Genomic DNA, 19439 nt, shown 5'->3' with positions numbered 1-19439 from the left:
GGCCTGAGAAAGGGCTGGAAAGAGGGGGGCAGGCGAGGTGAGAGAGGAAAGGACATGCCCTTGGCGGGGAGCCACTGAGGCTGGAGCTTGCGGGTGGTTCCAGCGGGCAGGACCTGGGCTGTGAGGCCCTCGGGTTGGCTCTGCTCTGTGGGGAGCTGGGAGCGCACAGGGGCAGTGTGGGCCCTGGACCACGGGCTGGAGAGACTGGAGGTGGGAGGGTAGCAACGGAGGGCCGCCCGGGGGAGGGGACCACTGGGCATCCCGGGGGGACGGGGGGGACACTGGCTCAGTGACCAGGGCCTGGGTGGAAGGAGCCACCATAGACCAGAAGGGGAGTGCTGGGGGGATGTGGGGGGCACTGCTGGGGGGCTGTTGGGGCAATCCTGGGGCACTACGGGGAACCAAGGAGGGTGATGGGGGTAAGCAGTGGGCCAGGGATGCTGGAAATGTCAGCCGCCTCCCAGATATTTCTGGGAGCCAAAGTGGGGGCTAAAGCAGTGCAGGGCAGTGGAGATGCAGGTAGGTCCTGGGTTGCTTGAGAACAGGGACGCCCGGGGAGTGGGAAATAATGGGGAGATAGAAGCCTGGTGACTTAGGGTAAGGGAAGGAGGGCGAGGAACCTGGTGACCTAGGAAAAAGGAAGGAGGGCAAGGAGCCTGGTGACCCAGGGTAAGGGAAGGAGGGTGCAAAGGCCTGGTGACCTAGGGAAAGAGGAGGAGGGTGCAGAGGCCTGGTGACCGAGGGAAAGCATAGGAGGGCTCAGAGGCCTGGTGACCTAGAGAAAAGGAAGGAGGTTGCAGAGGTCTGGTGACCTAGAGAAAGGGAAGGAGGGCACAGAGCCCTGGTGACCCAGGGAAAGGGAAGGAAGGCCAGAGGCCTGGTGACCCAGGGTAAGGGAATGAGGTTGCAGAGGCCTGGTGACCTAGAGAAAGGGAAGGAGGGCGCAGAGCCCTGGTGACCAAGGGAAAGGGAAGGAGGGCACAGAGGCCTGGTGACCCAGGGTGAGGGAATGAGGTTGCAGAGGCCCGGTGACCTAGAGAAAGGGAAGGAGGGTGCAGAGTCCTGGTGACCTAGAGAAAGGGAAGGAGGGTGCAGAGGCCTGGTGACCTAGAGAAAGGGAAGGAGAGTGCAGAGCCCTGGTGACCCAGGGAAAGGGAAGGAGGGCACAGAGGCCTGGTGACCCAGGGTGAGGGAATGAGGTTGCAGAGGTCCGGTGACCTAGAGAAAGGGAAGGAGGGTGCAGAGTCCTGGTGACCTAGAGAAAGGGAAGGAGGGTGCAGAGTCCTGGTGACCTAGAGAAAGGGAAGGAGGGTGCAGAGGCCTGGTGACCTAGGGAAAGGAAAGGAGGTTGCAGAGACCTGGTGACCTAGGGAAAGGAAAGGAGGTTGCAGAGACCTGGTGACCTAGGGAAAGGGAAGGAGGGCACAGAGTCCTGGTGACCTAGGGTAGGGGAAGGAGAGTGCAGAGGCCTGGTGACCTAGGGAAAGGGAAGGAGGGTGCAGAGGCCTGGTGACCTAGGGAAAGGGAAGGAGGGTGCAAAGGCCTGGTGACCTAGGGAAAGGGAAGGAGGGTGCAGAGGCCCGGTGACCTAGGGAAAGGGAAGGAGGGTGCAGAGTCCTGGTGACCTAGGGAAACGGAAGGAGGGCACAGAGCCCTGGTGACCTAGAGTAAGGGAAGGAGGGTGCAGAGAATAGAGGTAGGTGCCTGTAGAAGGTTTGCAATATTGTGGGGCACCTTGGGTCTCAGTGGGTTAAGCCCCTGCCTTTGCTCAGGTCACAGCCCCTGGGTCCTGGGATGGGGCCCAGGTCAGGCTCCCTGCTCTGGGGTCTCTGCTTCTTCCTCTGCCTCTGCCTCTTCCTTCCCCTGCGTCATGTTCTCTGTTCAATCTCTCTCTCTCTCTCTCTCTCTCTCTCCCTCCCTCCCTTGCTGTCTCTCTCTCTCTCAAATAAATAAATAAATAAATAAATAAATAAATAAATAAATAAAATCTTTAAAAACCAACCAAACAAAAAGACAAGAAAGATGGGGTCGGCAAGGTCCCAGAGGCAGCAGGAAGGGACCAAGAACACATAAAAAAAACCCCTTTACAGTGCCCCCGGCTGTGTCTGAATGGTTTCAGAGGATTGTAAGTCCATTATTTTCACATGAGGTTTACCTTTAAATTATATAATTAAGATATTACAGAAGATTAGGCAAACAGGAGAAAGTAAAAAACAAAAAGGGGAGAACAGAACCACATATAAGTCCTTTCTCCTCAGAGTTGTCATACTCACATTTCCCTTTAGTCTCTGTTCATATTTATACGTTAATAAAAACATGCAGTGTTGTGAAAAGGACACAGTTTTGTGAAAATAAGTAAGTAAATAAATAAAAAGCAAACAGACAAACAGGAAGTCGGGGTGCAGCGGAGTGAGCTTCAGAAGGCAGCTCCAACCACTGACTACATGTGTGACCTGGCCCAAGTTCATCGCCCTCTGCCTCAGTTTCCCGACTGGGAGAATGAGACCTCTCAGCAGTCAGCATTGTTCACGAAGAGATGACCCACAGGACATGCCTTCCTGGCGCGGGGACAGCCACACAGCACGGAGGTTGATCAATTTTTTTTGTATTTCTGTGCAAATTCCAAATTTTACATTTTTCGTGTATTACATGCATTTTCCATTTTTTCCCCTTAAAACGAAATCTTTATGAATCTTACTTGAAGGATTATATTCTATTTCCTCTATATGGCCGTGCCCCAAAGTTAACTATTCTTGACAAGGTTTATATTACTTCTGAATTTTCGCTTTGAAGGCCACAGTCCTCTCGGGTAGCATCGCTGCGCATAACGCAGATGTGTTTTCCTTTAATTCCGATTTCTTCCTAGGTGCAGAAGTGAAATGTTCTGGTCAAAGGGTAGGGGCGCTTTTCACCGGTTTGGGTTAGGAGTCGGCTTTCCAAAGAGGTGCACCAATTTATATCCCCACTTGCACACTTAGGCAGGTGACTCCTCCACTCGGTGACAAGGGGGAGTAAGTGGGAACATAGTCAGTTGCTGGGATTATTTCCCTCTAAAAAAATCTTTGTTATGGTTGACGTGAGTTTTTCCTCCATTCTTTCCTGTATGCTTAGCGTCACCACCAGCTTGAGATCAAAAAGAAATTGGAGATCCTAGCTAGGAAGGAGCGAATTCAGAGATTTAAGGTAAGGAGCTATGTAATTCTCTTTTACTTAATAATATTTTATGATTTTAAAAGTCAGTGGTGCTGGGGCTCCTGGGGGGGGGGTGCGGCTCAGTGGTGGAGCATCTGCGTTCAGCTCAGGGCATGACCCCGGGGTCCCGGGTTTGAGTCCCGCATCGGGCTCCTTGCAGGGAGCCTGCTTCACCCTCTGCCTGGGTCTCTGCCTCTCTCTCCGTGTCTCTCATGAATAAATAAATAAAATCTTAAAAAAAAAGTCAATGATACTATCATTGAAGCTTTCCGAGGCGCTCTACTTTTGAATAACTCATAGCTGAAGTCAGGTAATGGTCTCACCAAGACTGTACGTCGGCCACCATCACTCAGAAGATCACGGCAAAGTAGGAGCTTGTTCTGCAAAATAAATTTTAGAAGGTAGAAACCTATCAACGGAGACATGGGACCATTCTTTTCAAGTTTACAATTTTGCTTTTGTCTCTTCTCGATTGATGTGACAGAGGCCAAAGGATTTTTGTTTTGTGTCTTAAACGCTGACGATAGATGGGGATGTTGCCAGTGGGATGGAAGATGGCATTATAAGAATTATCCAATGGCACATTTCCATGCGAACACGACCCTTGAAATAGATGGTAGGAGAGATCTACCTGGGCAAACAGCAGCATAAGATTTAGAGACTCTGTGCAAGGTGTTTAAAAAAAAATTTTTTTATTTTTGTATTCGATATCCCTCCTTTGAAGTGAACTTATGGAACCTATACATTTGCATCGGGAGACGAGAGACTCAATTAAGCAAGTCTGAGAGGTTCCCCTGCAGGCTGGCGGTTGTATTCACTTTCTCCGGCCATTCAGATTCAGAGATTATTCTTCATCCTCCGCGTCATATTACAAATATGGGGCCCCCGACACATGGCACAAACTGAGGAATATTTGCTAAGCTCCCCGAGAACCACCTGCCATGGAAGGCGGTACTTTTTCCCTCTTGCCGGGTGGCCTCACATCCGTCGGTTTCATCCTGGCCCAAAGATAATCTTGTGACAAAAGTGTCGTTAAATCAGCAGAGAGGTCAGTTTTTCCAGATCAGAAAAGTTGGCGTGTAGGGATTTGTGGTTAATGCAACTTTGCCCATGTCGTCCCACATCAAGGACCGAGTCACAGATTCATTAGCTTACCGCTGAAGTGTTGGGTAAGAAGGCGCGGGGAACAGATGCCAACCCCGGGGGGCGGGGGGCGGGGGGGTTGCACCCCGATGCCAGCACCGGCAGGAGTTCCCCACACGCGCCCCGGTTACTCCCTGCAGGATGTTTGTTTGTAACACTTCTCGCTTTAGAGCAGCATTTGGTTGAAAGGCCTATGATTTTAGGTTCCTTTGATAAAATGGGCAACCCTTTGGCTTGGGGCATGATTTAATTATTAATTTTTTTTTTAAGGTAGAAGAGTAAGTTTCTGGTAGCCTTTCCTGATCAGAGCTGGGAGGAGCATCGTGCTTCTTGTCGCGACCTGCTTAAAGCCGGTTAACGGATAGGGTGGCTGACGCTCAGGATACAGTGCACCTGTAGCTGTGTCTGCCTGAGTCCAGCTCTGTTTCCAAGGCGCGGACTGCGGTTGCTTCCTCTCAATACCACACCCGGGCCCCAGCGCTGCAAACCTTTTCTGACTGTCCTGCTAGGCCTCGGGAGGAACACTTGAAGGTAGCGGAGAGGACTTCTCCAGCGATAGAGCATCTCCTGACCTGCCAGGCAGGAACCTACCCTCGATGACTGATTATGCAGCAATTGGTTAAATCACTTTCTGATTCCAGGGGGAGCCTGCAAGATGGGCTATAGAAGATACCATGCCGGTCCTGTCTCCCCACCCCCCGGCGGGCCCAAAGACTAACCGTGGCCACAGTGTTGTGGTTGACGAAGGACATTCCAGTCCAGTAACACTGGTGAGTCATACTAAACACTCTGTCCTGTAACATTCCCACTAATCAGTATGTAATTTCTCATTCCTCCCAGAAAGAATTCTGAGTCCTCGTCCGTGTAATTCTGAATCCTGACGACGTGGGCTTGGACCTGGTCAACTGTCGTTACTGAACGTTCCACTTTCAATCAGTGTGGCCCCTGGCAAGTCCCTTTTGCTTGCTCCTGCTAGAGGAGTTTCCTTAAAGTGCAGATTACTTGTCACTTACCCCAACTGGCTCTGTGACATTTTTAGAAAGACCTAGACTCTTTCATCTGACATTGTAAGACCCTACGCCGCATGGTGTCAGTTTAACCAGCCCAGCATTTCCTCTCATGATCACCCTTTAGCACCCTCAACTCCGCAAGATCGAATCACTCGTTGTTCCATGAATGTTTTATGTTTTCTGACCTCTGGAGTTTACCTGGCTCTCCCCCCCACCTCTCACCTTATCTGTCACGAAAACTCAATCACGCTGTATAGCATATTGGGCCAGACACTTATATTTGTGTTTCTTTTATCGAAAGCACGTGTGCATACTCTAACATAAACACAGTTAAAAGTACAGAGATTCTGTTTAAAGAAATCGCACGGCGACATCGCATTCCAGTTCGATTCATTTACCATCCAGAGATGGGATTTGTTTGAAGGAAGGCGAGGCAGCTTGAAACAATAGACTTACGGGAAAAGGTTTGCAGGATACTTGCCGGAGGTTGATGGTTTATTAAGTCATAAATGGATTGCTTGATTATTACATCTTTATTCTTGCTTTGTGTGGCCTAATACGTGTCCTTGTTAGCATGAACATTTTTGGGGCTTGCACAATATTTATAGAGAAATTACAAAGCTTTCACAGATTGTTGAAGTAGGTTCATCTCGTATAGTGTTAAGCTCTGACATCTTTCAAAGGTAAATATGTTTTGACATCTCCCGATGAACAGCTCAAGTTCTGAAAAAGCAACGCTTTTCCCTTTGTTGTTACCATATTTCCAAGCTTCGTTTAAATGTATACGTGCACAAATAATTCTTTTCTTGGATGGCAAATTCACTAGGCGCTCAGAAGCTTAACCTGGTTGAAACAAAAGAAACAATCAAGTGCTGTTTTCTATCTTCCCACCTGTTTCAGAGAGGAAAAACCCTTGAAAGGCTTTCTTTTCAATTTTCCAGCTGAACACCCTCAATAAGTAGTTTATGATACATCCAGGAGATCTTAATGTGGCAGGAGCGAGAAAGTAATTTAAAAATTACAGGAAACACTGACACCAGCACTTCAGAAGCCTTTCTATCTGGGAAGCCACGATTCTTCACTTGGTCACCCCCTCTGGTGCTTCCGCACCGTAAGGGATGCCTATTATGCTCTTGGAATTGGAGTTCCCATTTTACAGAAATTCAAATCTTCCTCTTCGTTCTCCCAACCTGGATACATAGCCTTTCAATTTGACTCCTGACCTCCACGGGCCACTGAGAGGGAGATGATAATCCTCTTGGGATATTGCCATCAATTTTTCTTTTAACTTTCTTGAATATAGAAAGAGAGCATCCGGGATTGAATAGTTATTGCACTTGGTCACTAATTGAACCTAAGCCTTCAGAGTAGCATGTAGGCATTTAGCTGCACCATTCCCGTTAAAACGGTGGAAAGCCATTCAACCAATTCTGCACAAGCTCGGAAAATTCACCCCCAGAGATCGTCTCCTAAGAATTAGAAACGCTCAGCTAAGCTGGGTAATCACCAGGTAGTCGATTCCGCTTCTCATTCTGGCACAGTTTTGAAGATGCTAAGCTACGGTGCCGTATTTATTCCAAGAAAATCTATTACGAGCGGTTTAAAATATAGCAAATTTAAGGTGGCTTCTGATGTGAACTACAACAGTTTGTAGCTCACAGCTGTTAGTTGAATGGTGCAAATTTGTTTTTAGAGATAAATGTAATCAGTTGAACATTTGACTGCCACATTCATCTAACTGAATGATATCTGTATGCAAATGTGGGAAATAAAATTTAGAGCACAGAAGCCAATAGATCATACTCTAGTTTCTACTAACATGATTTCTTGAATTCCTTCATTAGATTTTCAATGTATGTGTGTTCCGTTGAATTATTTGACAGGTGAGAGTCTTAGGCATATTTGTTTTATGGAGTTCAAAAGAATTCTTTTGGGCGATCTGAGTCCCTCGTTCGGAAACCCCCACTTTGAGTTATCTTTGTGGGTTTTAAGACATTTGGGCTCATAGAGCCTTGTGTCCTGTTTCTTTAAATCAAAAGTAGCCTCGCTCAATCCACTTGGCTTTCTCTGTTGGGCATGAAATAGGCTTGTGCGCAGAGACCCAAAATGACAGTGTCTTAAACCAAAGGATGCTCTCCCCACCCCAATGCGTTACGCGAACCTAAGCAGGTGTGCTCATCTCTACTCTATGCAGTCATCAAAAGCTCAGACTTCTGGTGTGTCCTTGATCTGCCAAACGTGCCGTGTTGTCTTCATTTACGTAAGCCAAGGTGGCAGGCAGTCCACTATGCAGGTATTTCAGGGAAGGGGGTAAAGGGCACGTGGCGGTACACGTCTTCTAAAGCCACGATCTGGAGGTTTCATGCATCACTTCCACTCACATCTTATTGGCCGAAACGGAGGCATATATTATACAGAGTTGCAAGAGACGCTGGGAAATACAGTCTTGATTTATGATGGCCTGTTCCCTGATAAAAATTCTGCTACTGGTGAAGAAAGAAAAGCAGATATTGGGGGATAGTATTTTTGCTACCCTTCCCATGTCTGTCTCACACCTGGCTTTCTACCTACCTGGATGTTCAGATTTATCATCCTTCTTCCCTGCTCGTCCGTTTTCTTCTCTTGCTTATACATCTGGATAAAATGCTTCTGTGGAAACCTGAATTTTCCTCATCTCATTGGTTTATTCCAAGTAACATTCAGTTCTAAGTTCTGTTGGGTCTCAGATACTCTGTTATTGCTGTTGCCTCTGTCACCGTATCTGTGGGGTGTATCTGGCACTAGTCATCTTGCATTGCCACTAAGTTAAAAGTTACTTTTTAGTGTCCCCAGTGCCTATAGTTGGAACCCAGTGAATGTTGACGTAACAAAATCAGACATTTAACGGCACATGACGTGCTTGGCAAGCTAGCACCGAGCCCAGTTTCTGGTGGTTGGAGCTGCCCTATCATTCTTTTATGGATTTGCACACTACTTTTCCAGAGTTGAACATTTGTTCTTCACTGTTCTTGAGTCAGTTCATTAAGCCTTATTCATGAGTCGTTTGTATGCCGTCCGTCTCACCCTCTTACCCAACTGTACATGTATTATCCTTAACAGGTCTCCAACTTTTTTTGTTGTGATCGAACAACAGGGCCAAAAGCGTTGGTTTTTCTTCTTGAGACATCGCTGATCTTTATACTAAACTCACAGTGTCCTATCCGTGCCACCAACGGCATTCCTAATGCTCCATACTGGTACTTTTGGTATTCTCTGCAGTACATTCTTGATTAGAAAATGCATCAGTCAGGGTCTCAGCAGGAAACAGATGGCTCACACAAATAGGGTAATTAGGAAGAGTTTAATAAAGAAACTATTTACAAAGATGCCAGCAGGGTTAAGGAAAACCAACTGGGGATGTCAAGCATGTTGGGGTCAGCACCCTGGGAAATGGTGCATAGGCCCCAGAGGGAGGAGAGGGAGAGGGAAGGACTGGGTACCAGCACCAGCAGTGCTTACAAGCAAGGAGATGACTGCCTGAGTGGAGCGGCGGACTCGGGGGAGGGACCCAGATGACCCATCCCAACCTGGGTGGGAAGGGTCCAGGAGAATGAAGACCCCAGCCTCTTGCCTCTTATCTTCTGATCTCTTGCCAGGGCCTTTCATTGGCTAAATTCAACTGGAATCTCTGGATTCCATAAAGCAATGACCCCCGGAGGGCAGAGCAGGGCAGAGAAGGCAGAGAAGAGGAGCAAATGGAAAAATCTCCATTTTCACACAGTGTTTTCCAGTTGCCAGTGACTGTTTTTAAATTTTTACTTTCCTGGTGTTTTAAGGGAGAAGTCGAATAAATGATAATGCATTATAGTTAAGCATCCGCCTTTCCTCTTTTTGAATCATATTGTCTGCTTTTATTTCAGCACCATTCTGGAGATGTAAAGGACTTGCAGTAGTTTGTGTTGAAAACATTTAAACGGAAATGAGTCCATTCCAATCATATCCCTTTAGATCTCTAAAATAGAAACATTATTCAAGGTACCATTTAATTGAGCAAAGCCATTTTACGCACTGAATATATTAGGTATTGACAGCAAGTTTACAAAGTGGGTAAAATGCAGGGACCTAGCAGAGAACATCTTTGTCTAGAATACTCTATAATTGTGGCATTTAGTTATGTAGAGGACTTCCACGCCATATGTTTTAACAAATACTTTGGGTCATAAGGCTATGTATAATGGAAGGACATAATTAAAGTTTAATCTGTTCAGTAAAAAGGCACCATTAATTACTCTAGGCAATTTGTTGGGTTATTAATTGGTTCTGGAAACATGTCAAGATACTAATTTAAATGGAATTTTTTTCCTTAATTGTCTAGACAGCCCCTCGACCATACACTGCCCCAGGAAATATGCAGCTTCCAATTCGATTAAAGCCTCTTCCCAGTAATCCTGCCCTAGGAACTGTTCCAAAGATAACTCCGGGGACCAGATCGAAAACCTCATTGCTGGAAAATGAAGCTCCATTTCCCATTGGGGTAAATGTTACTTTTTCAAGAAATATCTTTTTATTCTTTATTAGAATATTAGATTATCACAGGTTTTCAGACGCAAGATTCAATTAATCTACTCAGTGAAATTTGTACTGTGCACTTACTAAGCATTTACTATGTACTTCTGTTTAATTATATCTTCCTTAAACTGGAAGGCCTATAATTTCTGTGCAATTAAGCAGAATGAGTAAGGAATAGATTTGTAATAATATAGATTATCTTTCATTAATTTGAATGGTCATACAAAGAGAAACTCTTTATAGCCAGACATGACTTCTATCAGAATAGACCCAGTGTTGACTGATTCTAAATTTTAAATGCATGAAACCTAGAAAATGAAACTTTCCAAGAATAGGCTTGCATTTGCATGCTGACTTACTTTACCATCAGTGTATGAAATTGCTTCAAGTTTGACTCTGGAGAAGGTTGGATATAGAAGAAAAAGAACGTCCGTCTTTAAAAAATGGTGAATCAATCACACATAGAAGCTTGACGTTGCTTCCTTTTCAAGGTTGTGTCCCTGGTAATTTTAACTTATTTTAATAGAGGGGGTCATGGTAAACATAAAATAGGAGTTGCTTAAACAGGCAGGAATAATTAGGACATTAAGTAATAAGGGAGGGTATTGTTTGTATTTCAAACATGAAGAAGAAATGTTTGCCAGCATAAGAAAGAACCCGTGTCAGGAGAATAATTGTCACTGTATTCACATGGGTGAATTTAGTTCCATTTCTTATTAGGAAACGTAAGACATATGAAGTTGATATTTTTTTCTTTGTTTTTGAAATTAAGGTATTTTTTTTTATCTAGAGCTGATGGATAGATAATCTCGATACTAAGAAATTAATCCAGGCAAATAAATGATTGTTTCATAATAAGAGTATAAATATAACCCTAAAAGTAATATTTTATCCACTTAATATGCTTTTCAGCTTATGAAGCACTTTTCACAAACCTTAATTTAGTAGTAGCTTCCTAGAAAGCAGGAAAAATTAAGCCAAGAGTCGTAGTGCTTTGTTTAGGGACATGTGCTTAGGGTCAGGAAGAAGCTTGTGGGGTCATAAGTCAATTAGGCAGACACGCTAGGATCTGGTGTCCACACTGAAAGCCTAGAGATTTCCTCTTTCACCCAGTGTACAGGAACAGTCAGGTCCTGAAAGATTGTCTCAAGTTAATGAAAATGACACGGTACCGGCTTGTTTTGATCCAGATGGTAAACTAAAATCATCAGCCAACTCATAATCAGGGGGCCATTAATTCACCAGATATCAACTAATCAAAGCTGTAGAAGCAGTACACTATCCCTCTGTAGACTGACCTACATGAGAAGCCAGATCACAATGAGAAGGTTGCCTAGTGAGCATGGAATCAGAATGAGGGCATATAGGGGAATGGAATCAGGTTAAAATGGCTTGATGTACCTATCTCATCTTGGGAATGGGCTTGCCAAAGGTACCAGAAAACTCAAAGATCTTTGGCTAAAACCCTATGTATCTTCCAGGGATAACTTTGCCATTAGGACTGGAAATATTTGAAGTCCAATGAGTGGGATTTTCTCTCCCCTAGACAGTACTTGGATGGGTACTTTGCACATTTGCCAAGGTGATTATAGATTTTTTCTAAGCTCCTCTGCTTTGATAGATGCTTTTTCCTATTAGATTTGTAAATGCTACCAATCAAGTAATATTCAAGTTCTGCAGGCTAGGGAGAGATTTTTTTTTTCCTTCAGCTGATTTTCCCATTCTGCTCTGAGCCATTGGATGGATTTATTAGTTAAATCTGCATAGGGTCTTTTATTTGCCTGTTTTCAAGTTTTGGGATATGAGTGATTGAGGGATAGGCACTTAAGAGTAGCTTACTCAGGCTGACAAGATCAATTCCATGTTAATTTAAACTAGTTAAAGTTACACTTTTCATTCAGTAAATATTTATTGGGCACTTAGTATGGACAAGATAGTGCTCTAGGCATTAGTGATTTATCAACGATCAAGGCAGACAAAAGTCTCTAACTTATTGAAGCTTATATGTACATAGGCAAACTAAACTGCCAGAATATGTGTAATTTTTTTCCATGGCATCGATGATGAAGATGATTTAATATCAAATCAGACAAGAAATTGCTAAAGACTAGTAGTCTTCATGATTGCTGAGTGTGCAGTGAGTACCCACTAAATTCTTGCTGCTTTCTTAAAACAGTAAAAGTTATACACCTGGGAATTGTTTGAAGGGACAACAGACATAAGCAAGTTTCTAAGTATCAGGAGTGAGGGTCTTCGATTTAGGCAAAAGCAATCGGGTCAAAAACAGGGTGGTTAAGATGCAACTGAGTAAAAATCATGACTTGATTGAAAATGATTATCCTTACAAGGAGAGTTTCTCACACATTATTGATGGCATAGAAACTGATAAAACTATTTGTGAAGGCAATGTGGGAATATCTATCAATGTTTTAAATGACCATGCTCAAGCATTTTTATATATAGGAATTTATTTTAGAAATATGTGAAAAGGAATAGATTCAAGAATACTCTGTATTATAATATTTGTAATAGTGAACACACCTAAATTTGAACACACCTAAAATTTAATAGGATGTTGTTTAAAAACATTATAGTTTATTAAAGTATGTTAAACAAAAAAAAATAAGGTAAACTTATTTTTACCAGCATGGAAAGATGTCCAAGACACTGTGGGCTAAAGAAGCAAGGTAAGGAATGGCATGCTAATTTTAAAAAAAATTTATTAAACCATTTCCAAATAAAGCATACAATGGACCAATTACTACTTAGAAATAATCATTTTAAAAAATACCAAGTCCCCAAAGTTCTGGATTCATTGAATTTATTGTCCTTATTATTTCCACTTGATTTATATTTGTTATTATAATATCAATGCACATCATCACAGAAAAAGATAGAAAATGTAAGAAAAGAAAAATGAGAACATAAATAGCACCTTCAATATCACCTATTTTAACAATTCTAAATTCATTGGTGAATATCTATTTAAATCCCTTTCTGTTCACAAGTGGTGTTTTCCATCAAAATATGGACTATACATGCCTTTATTTATCCTGCTTTTACTTATTTAGTAGTGAGAAATGTTTGGAGAATGACTCCCCTTTCTTTTTTTAGTATATGTGCTGCCGAAGCGAGCACTGACTCCCCTTTCTTAACACTAAATTTCACTATATATAAGTATCTCAAAGACTAAATTGGCTGGAAAAAAAAACTGGTATAAAATGGGTAATAGTGATCAAAGATGCCTTCAAGTTTGAAAACTACCTCAGATGCACAAAAATGACCAATTTATGAAAATTCAAAGACTCAAATATATTTGAAAAAAATGTGATATAATTATTGATTACACCCTTGGTGATCTTTACTTTCGGATTAATACAAAGATACATTTTTTTTCCAAATAATACAAAGATATATGAGATAGAAAATGATATCTCCCAATAATCCAAGTCCTAAATTTACTGTCTTCCTATCCTCCCTGATTTTATCAAAATCCACATAAAAATGCATTTAAAAGAAATATGGGATCACATTACATAGACCTTTTTATGTCAGGATGAATAGATTCATACAATTCTTGTTGGAGCCTGGTGAGAATCTGTTACAAAGACAAAGAAAATTTTAGTTAAGTGTTCTCTTATTGATGGACTTGATGGTTCAACTAAATTCGTTGTGTGTGTGTGTGTGTGTGTGTGTGTATTCTTTTACACATTTACATCAATGTATTGTGCAGTTATTTTGGTAGAATTTATTCCCACAAGTTGGATTTCTAGGAGAAAATAAGCTAAATAGTGTCTTTGGGTCAGAGTCTACATTTGGTTCTTTGATATTATATTATCAGGGAATATTATAACCCCTGGATAGGTGAAATCAATACGAAAAAAAGTATTAACACCCCATTGTTAAATGGACTATCCAACCCAACCTCAAAGTACGATACTTGCCAACTCCTCGATTTTAAATTGTTTAATTGTACCAGGCTCCATAGATATGATGGATTATTGAGGAAAAATCCCAAAATACTATAAAAATGCAATCACTGTATATTTGGCTTAAAAATATACTTAAATGACGTTAGAGAGTCATGGAAATTTAACTTTCTATGGATATTACAAAATGCATTTTTCGATAAAACAAATGAAGTGTTTTGAGTCTGCCTATCAATGTCAGTTGTATTTACGTGCAACGTAAATCATACCGTCTTGTCTTTAATCTCGGGTCACCTTGGTCACTGCTTCTGTTTTACTGGTGGTTATGTCCTGAAATGTGATTACAGGGCAAGAAGGCAGCGATGAAGTTCAAGAACTCCATGGACAATGCACAGGGAGTGAATCGCTCTCAACTTCCAAACATTAACAATTACATGATGCCTATTCCTCCTCCACCTCCTCCCCCCAGTGGAAAAATCACAAGGGAAAATAGACTTGAATCATGGAGAAGGAGAAGATTTCGTCCAACCACTGCTCCAAATGGCTTAGATCCTCTCTTTACCAGGGTAAATGTGGAATCAAGTTTTCTTTTATTAATTTAGCATAGATTACATTGAACTATTAAATTTCTAGATGTGCAGTACGAACGAATCTAGTGAAACCAAATGCAAAATGCCTCGTAAAAATACATTTAATAATTTTATAAATGTAATTGTAAGCTTGGATGAACCTGAAATCAAATATTTGAGTAGCTCAGGTCAGTAACTAATTTAGCACAATTAATTTAAAAAAAAATCCAGTAAATCTTGTGGTCAAAATTAGTTTGTACTGGGCCCATTTCTAAATTATTTATTTCCTCCAATTTGCCCGTCCAATCACATGTACTTTAACATTTAATTTGTGAAAATTCAGGGACATAAGTGTACACACTATGCCATATGAAATATCTTACCAAAGCTTCTTTTTAAAACGACTTTTGCAAAGTTATGGTATGATATTTAGAAGATATTTTCGCTCAGTGTTCTTTTGAGACTATTGTAGCTCGTGGTACTTATTTTCTCAAAATACTGATTAAAAAAAAAAATAGTCCTAAGGCCAGTTAGACTTTATATAGATGCAGGCTAGTACGAAGGCAAAGGTCTCTTACTTTTATCGTGTAAATATACAACTAAGCGTTACTATGTGTAACTTGTGCGATTATTAGTGGGTGGCGAGGTCTGCATTTCACTGACGGGGAACCGGGGGTGCAGGCTGCCTGCTGGCTCTTCTCAGCCCCCCTCACTCCCATCTGGATCTGGGCCCCCCAGCTGTCCTCATCAAGGACCTCAAAAAACTGGACCTGTCTTCGTTGTGCTCAAACTCTCTCCTTTCAATTCCATTTCCACCAGTTTTCTTTCTTTCTTATGGTTTCCAAGGCCCACTTGTGCCCTGTGTCCTTGATTCCCCCCCCCCCGCCCCCCGCCCGTCATTCTCCTCTCTGGTTAAGATTCTCCTGTCCCTTCTCCTACCTCCAGGTCTCCTGAAGCCTGGTTGACTGTCGCTTTAATCTATTCAGATTACAGTGGCGAAGCTCGCTTGCTCGCTTGCTTGCCTTTTCTTCCTTTCATTTTAGCAGTTTTTATTTAAAATCGTATAGGGGATTTCTGTACTCCTGCATCCTCCCTCTCAGCCACTTCTCCCTTACACCTGTCCCCTTTCCTCTCCTGCTGCGAGCTGTCCAAGGCTCGCCCGGCGTCTGTCCAGCCTCAGCGCAGCCCCGCACCTGGCAAGGCCGGGTGGGGGGGCAGTGGTGCCCTCTGGACCCCGGTGCCAGGCTCCTGACCTTGGCGGTGGCCTCACACAACCTGGACATCATCCTCTTTTCAGATGGGCACGGACCAAATGTCGCACTTCTGTCCCAGCCCCTTGGGGAGAGGGGAAGGCCCAGGCCTCCTGCGAGTGCGCGGGGGGGGGGGGGGGGGGTGTGTGTGCACTGAAACGCCTCCTGGGGGGCTTGCTGGGCCGCAAGTCCCAAAGGGATGGAGCCTCATCTGGGGCACTGGCTGCAAAAGGGAGGAGCAAGGTTGACCTCTCGGTCACGTCGTCCCCTGGTGCTGGGCCCCCCAGACTGGAGGAGAGGCCCCTTCCTGGGGTCGGTTGCCTTCAGGGACAACAGAGCGGTGGGATGTTTCTAGGAGCCCACTGAGCCCCCAGACAGGTCAGTTCTCCTTGAATTCTGCTGCCCAGGTGTGACCGCTGGAGAAGGAGGGGTGCTCCAGGTGGGGAGGACGATCCGACCTGCTGCACCTGCTCACTGGCCTCGGAGCTCGACGTGGCACTGGTCTCCCTCCACTGCCCCATAGGAGTGCCCTGGAAGGATGTGACCTCTCCTTAGCAAAACCAGGGAGTTGCTCATCATACTCGCATGCTTGCCGCGCTGGATTTTCTGGTGTCCAAGTATATACACTGGGATAAACTCAACCCAGTCATGCTTTTTTTTTTTTTTTTTTTTTTTTTTTTTTTTTAAGGTTTGGATAGCTCCTAAGCCATGAAAACCTATTAAATCTATATGTGCGGGGGTGGGGGGGCACCTGGGGGGCTCAGTTAGGCATCTGCCTATGGCTCAGGTCATGATCCCAGGGTCCTGGGTTGGAGCCCCACGTTGGTCTCCCTGCTCAGCCGGGAGTCTGCTTGTCCCTCTCTCCCTGCCCCTCCCCACTGCTCACACTCTCTCTCAAATAAAAAAAAAAAAATAGTAAAAAAAAAAAATCTCCATGTGCAAGTTCAATAACAATAACCCAGAAGACACCACATCCACGTGGCTATGCCCTAAGGCCCTAGAGCCCTGCTGGCCACCCTGAACCCTCGCTTCCTGCCCCATCACATGTCTCGCTTCTTCCCGGAGCGACCAGCCTGCTGACTTTTGTTAACCGAGTCCTGGTTTCCTGGGAAGCTCTATCATTTATGTACCCCAAAACTTCAGAAATTCAGCTTGACCCCGGCACTGTGACGAAAGAACAGGATCTGCTGGACCAAGAAGCTGAATGGACCCTTTGGGTCAGAGTCTGAGTTTGGTTCCTCGGCAGTTTGAAGAGGCTCTACTGAGAAGTCAGAGAGGGCAGGTCACAAGGGTTTCCTGGGGACATGGGGCACCCAGTTGGGGCCCAGCGTGGCCCAGGGTGGCCCCAGGATGCCCAGCAGGGATGTGGTCCGGGGACTGGGCTTCCAGAGCCCACGAGCTAGAGGTTTGCAGCTTGGCCTGTGCGGGCAGGCAGCCCGGCGGCCCCGGGGCCTTAGCACGGCTGTCTGCCAAGTCACAGGCTTTCAGCTCGACTTGGTCTCTGGTTTTGTTTTGTTTTGTTTTGTTTCCAAACATGTGTTTTCTCTATTTGGAATCCCCTTTTTTGGAGACTGATGGAGCTACCACCCTCATGCTCTCATAGTCTTATCGTTTCTCTCCTATTTTCTATTTCTTTGTCTTTCTTGTTCTACTTGCTGGATGCTTCTTCGGGGTTTATCTTCTGCACATCCTGCTGAGTTTTTTCCTCTGGTGCCTTTTTTAAATTCCAAGAAGTTCCTTTTTGTTCACCGAATGTTACTTTAAAAACAAAGCGCCGTGCTCTCTAAGATTTTTGGTTCTTTGGTATCTGTGGAGACTTCTTTGTGGGCTAATATAATATGTTAGGTTTTTGTAGAGAAAATGAGTCTCTAAATGTTGGGAGTAGAGTTCTATAAATGCCCAATAGATAAGAAATGTTAATTATGTCATTCCTGTTTTCACATGCTTAGCATTCTTGTTTATCTCCTTGCTCAGTTCCTGAGGTCTAAGGATTATTCATTCTCTGTAACCGTAGATCTGTCCGTTTTTTTCTTGTAATTATGTCACATCCTGCTTTGTAAGTGTTGAGACTACCTGGTTATGAGCTCTCAGATTTAGAATTACTCCATCTTACTGGTGAAGTGATTATGATTAAGAAAATGATCCTCTTTATCATATTTCTTTTGGCTTTAAAAATCTCCTTTGTCTCACAGTATTTATTTATTTATTTATTTATTTTTAAAAATATTTATTTATTTATTTATTTATTCATTCATTCATTCATTCATTCATTCATGATAGACATGCGGGGCAGGGCAGAGACACAGGAGGAGGGAGAAGCAGGCTCCATGCCGGGAGCCCGACACAGGACTTGATCCTGGGACTCCAGGATCGCACCCTGGGCCAAAGGCAGGCGCCAAACCATTGAGCCACCCAGGGATCCCCTATTTATTTGTTTAGATTAGTATTTAATATATGGTATTTAATGACATATATTACATACGGTGTATATATATTCCTGTTACTTCCAGCCTTTTAATATCTTAAAATTTAAGCTTTAGACTTTATTTTTTTTACTTTTATTTTTTTTTAAGCTTTAGCCTTTAAATGTAGTTATGTGGCATATGGATGCTTTGCAAGTATTTTGACCTGAGACTGTCTATTTCTTTAACGAATGTTTAGTCCAGTTACATTTATTTTATTTAGTAGTGTATTTAGACTTATTTGTTTGGTATTAGACTACTTCTTACATCTTACTTTGTATTTTCTACTTACCATGATTTTTCTTTGATAGTAGAATTTTAGGCTATTATTGCCTCTTCCTTGAAAATTCCCTTCCTTGCCTTCCACAACATTCAACTTTCATGCTTCTTTGCCATCTCCCTTTACTTCTCATCTTGCTCCTCTCTGACCCTTCCTCATCTTTATTAGCCATCACCATAGGCTTAGACCTTGACACTTGCTTTTGTATTCAGGATGTAGTCATCTTGCTGCATGACTTCAGTAGCTTTCTAGATGTCTCTTGGAGTTGTCACTAGCTCCTGGGTCCTTAGGTATAGAATAGAATTAGCACAGTGGGGCAGGTCTTGCACTTTTCCTTTAGTAATTTGATTTATTTTATTTCAATCCAGAAAAGATTTATTTAAGGACAGGTGGCTATCATGAGTAAATTACACATGAAATTGACTCATTTTATGACTGCTGCCCTCAAATCATCCTCTAAATACTTTTAAAAGTAAAGAAAAAAAAGAAGAAGAGGGAAAAGGCAAAGAGATAAGGCTTGCTGGTGACCCACCGCCTGTTCCTCTATGAATGTGTAGAACAGAGTACCTGGCTTCTGTGTTCTGTGTCTCGAGAGGGTGATCCATGGTGCCAAATGACCAGGTGTAGTAGATCTTACAGCCCAGCAAGTTGCTACTGTGCCCTGTTGCTTGGTTTCCTTTTGTTCCAGGATGGCAGAGCTTTTATGGAATCCATGAGACTAGTTAGATTGTGCTCGGAGATGTCCCTCACACATCTCCAGATTTTTCTGTCCTCCCACAGTATTGCTGGCCACCTACTCTACACAGCAGCCTATTAAAATGTGAATGGTCCCATAAATAGCGTTTATAAATGTGAAAATAGAGCCTTTCAAATAAGAACCTACTCAATCATTATGGTTTTTAATTTTAAAAAGCAAAGTATTTTTTTTAAATATATGTTTTGTGAAATCAAGGGCAGAGAGCTTTTCCAGGCATGAACCAGTCTGGGCTTTCTCTATATCGATCAAGGCCCCCTCCTCACCTCCTAGACCTCCTGTGAGCTCTCTGCAGTCACTGG

The 19439-nt window shown here is 43.4% G+C and overlaps 1 protein-coding gene across 1 annotated transcript in view; it reads left to right on the top strand.

Moving 5' to 3' along the window:
• The window catches only part of ERICH3 (glutamate rich 3), an 85556-nt gene that overhangs the window by 5173 nt on the left and 60944 nt on the right, over positions 1–19439 (top strand). The window contains exons 4-7 of the mRNA XM_055339752.1: positions 3112–3183; positions 4977–5105; positions 9700–9858; positions 14170–14388. Of these exons, the coding sequence (XP_055195727.1) occupies positions 3112–3183; positions 4977–5105; positions 9700–9858; positions 14170–14388 (579 nt within the window). The remainder of the gene's footprint in view (positions 1–3111; positions 3184–4976; positions 5106–9699; positions 9859–14169; positions 14389–19439) is intronic.

This window comes from Nyctereutes procyonoides, unplaced genomic scaffold, assembly GCF_905146905.1.
Source record: "Nyctereutes procyonoides isolate TBG_1078 unplaced genomic scaffold, NYPRO_anot_genome, whole genome shotgun sequence".
NCBI classification, from domain to species: Eukaryota; Metazoa; Chordata; class Mammalia; order Carnivora; family Canidae; genus Nyctereutes; species Nyctereutes procyonoides.
The sequence above is the reverse complement of the archived record's forward strand: the minus strand, read 5'-3'. Positions and strand labels throughout refer to the sequence as shown.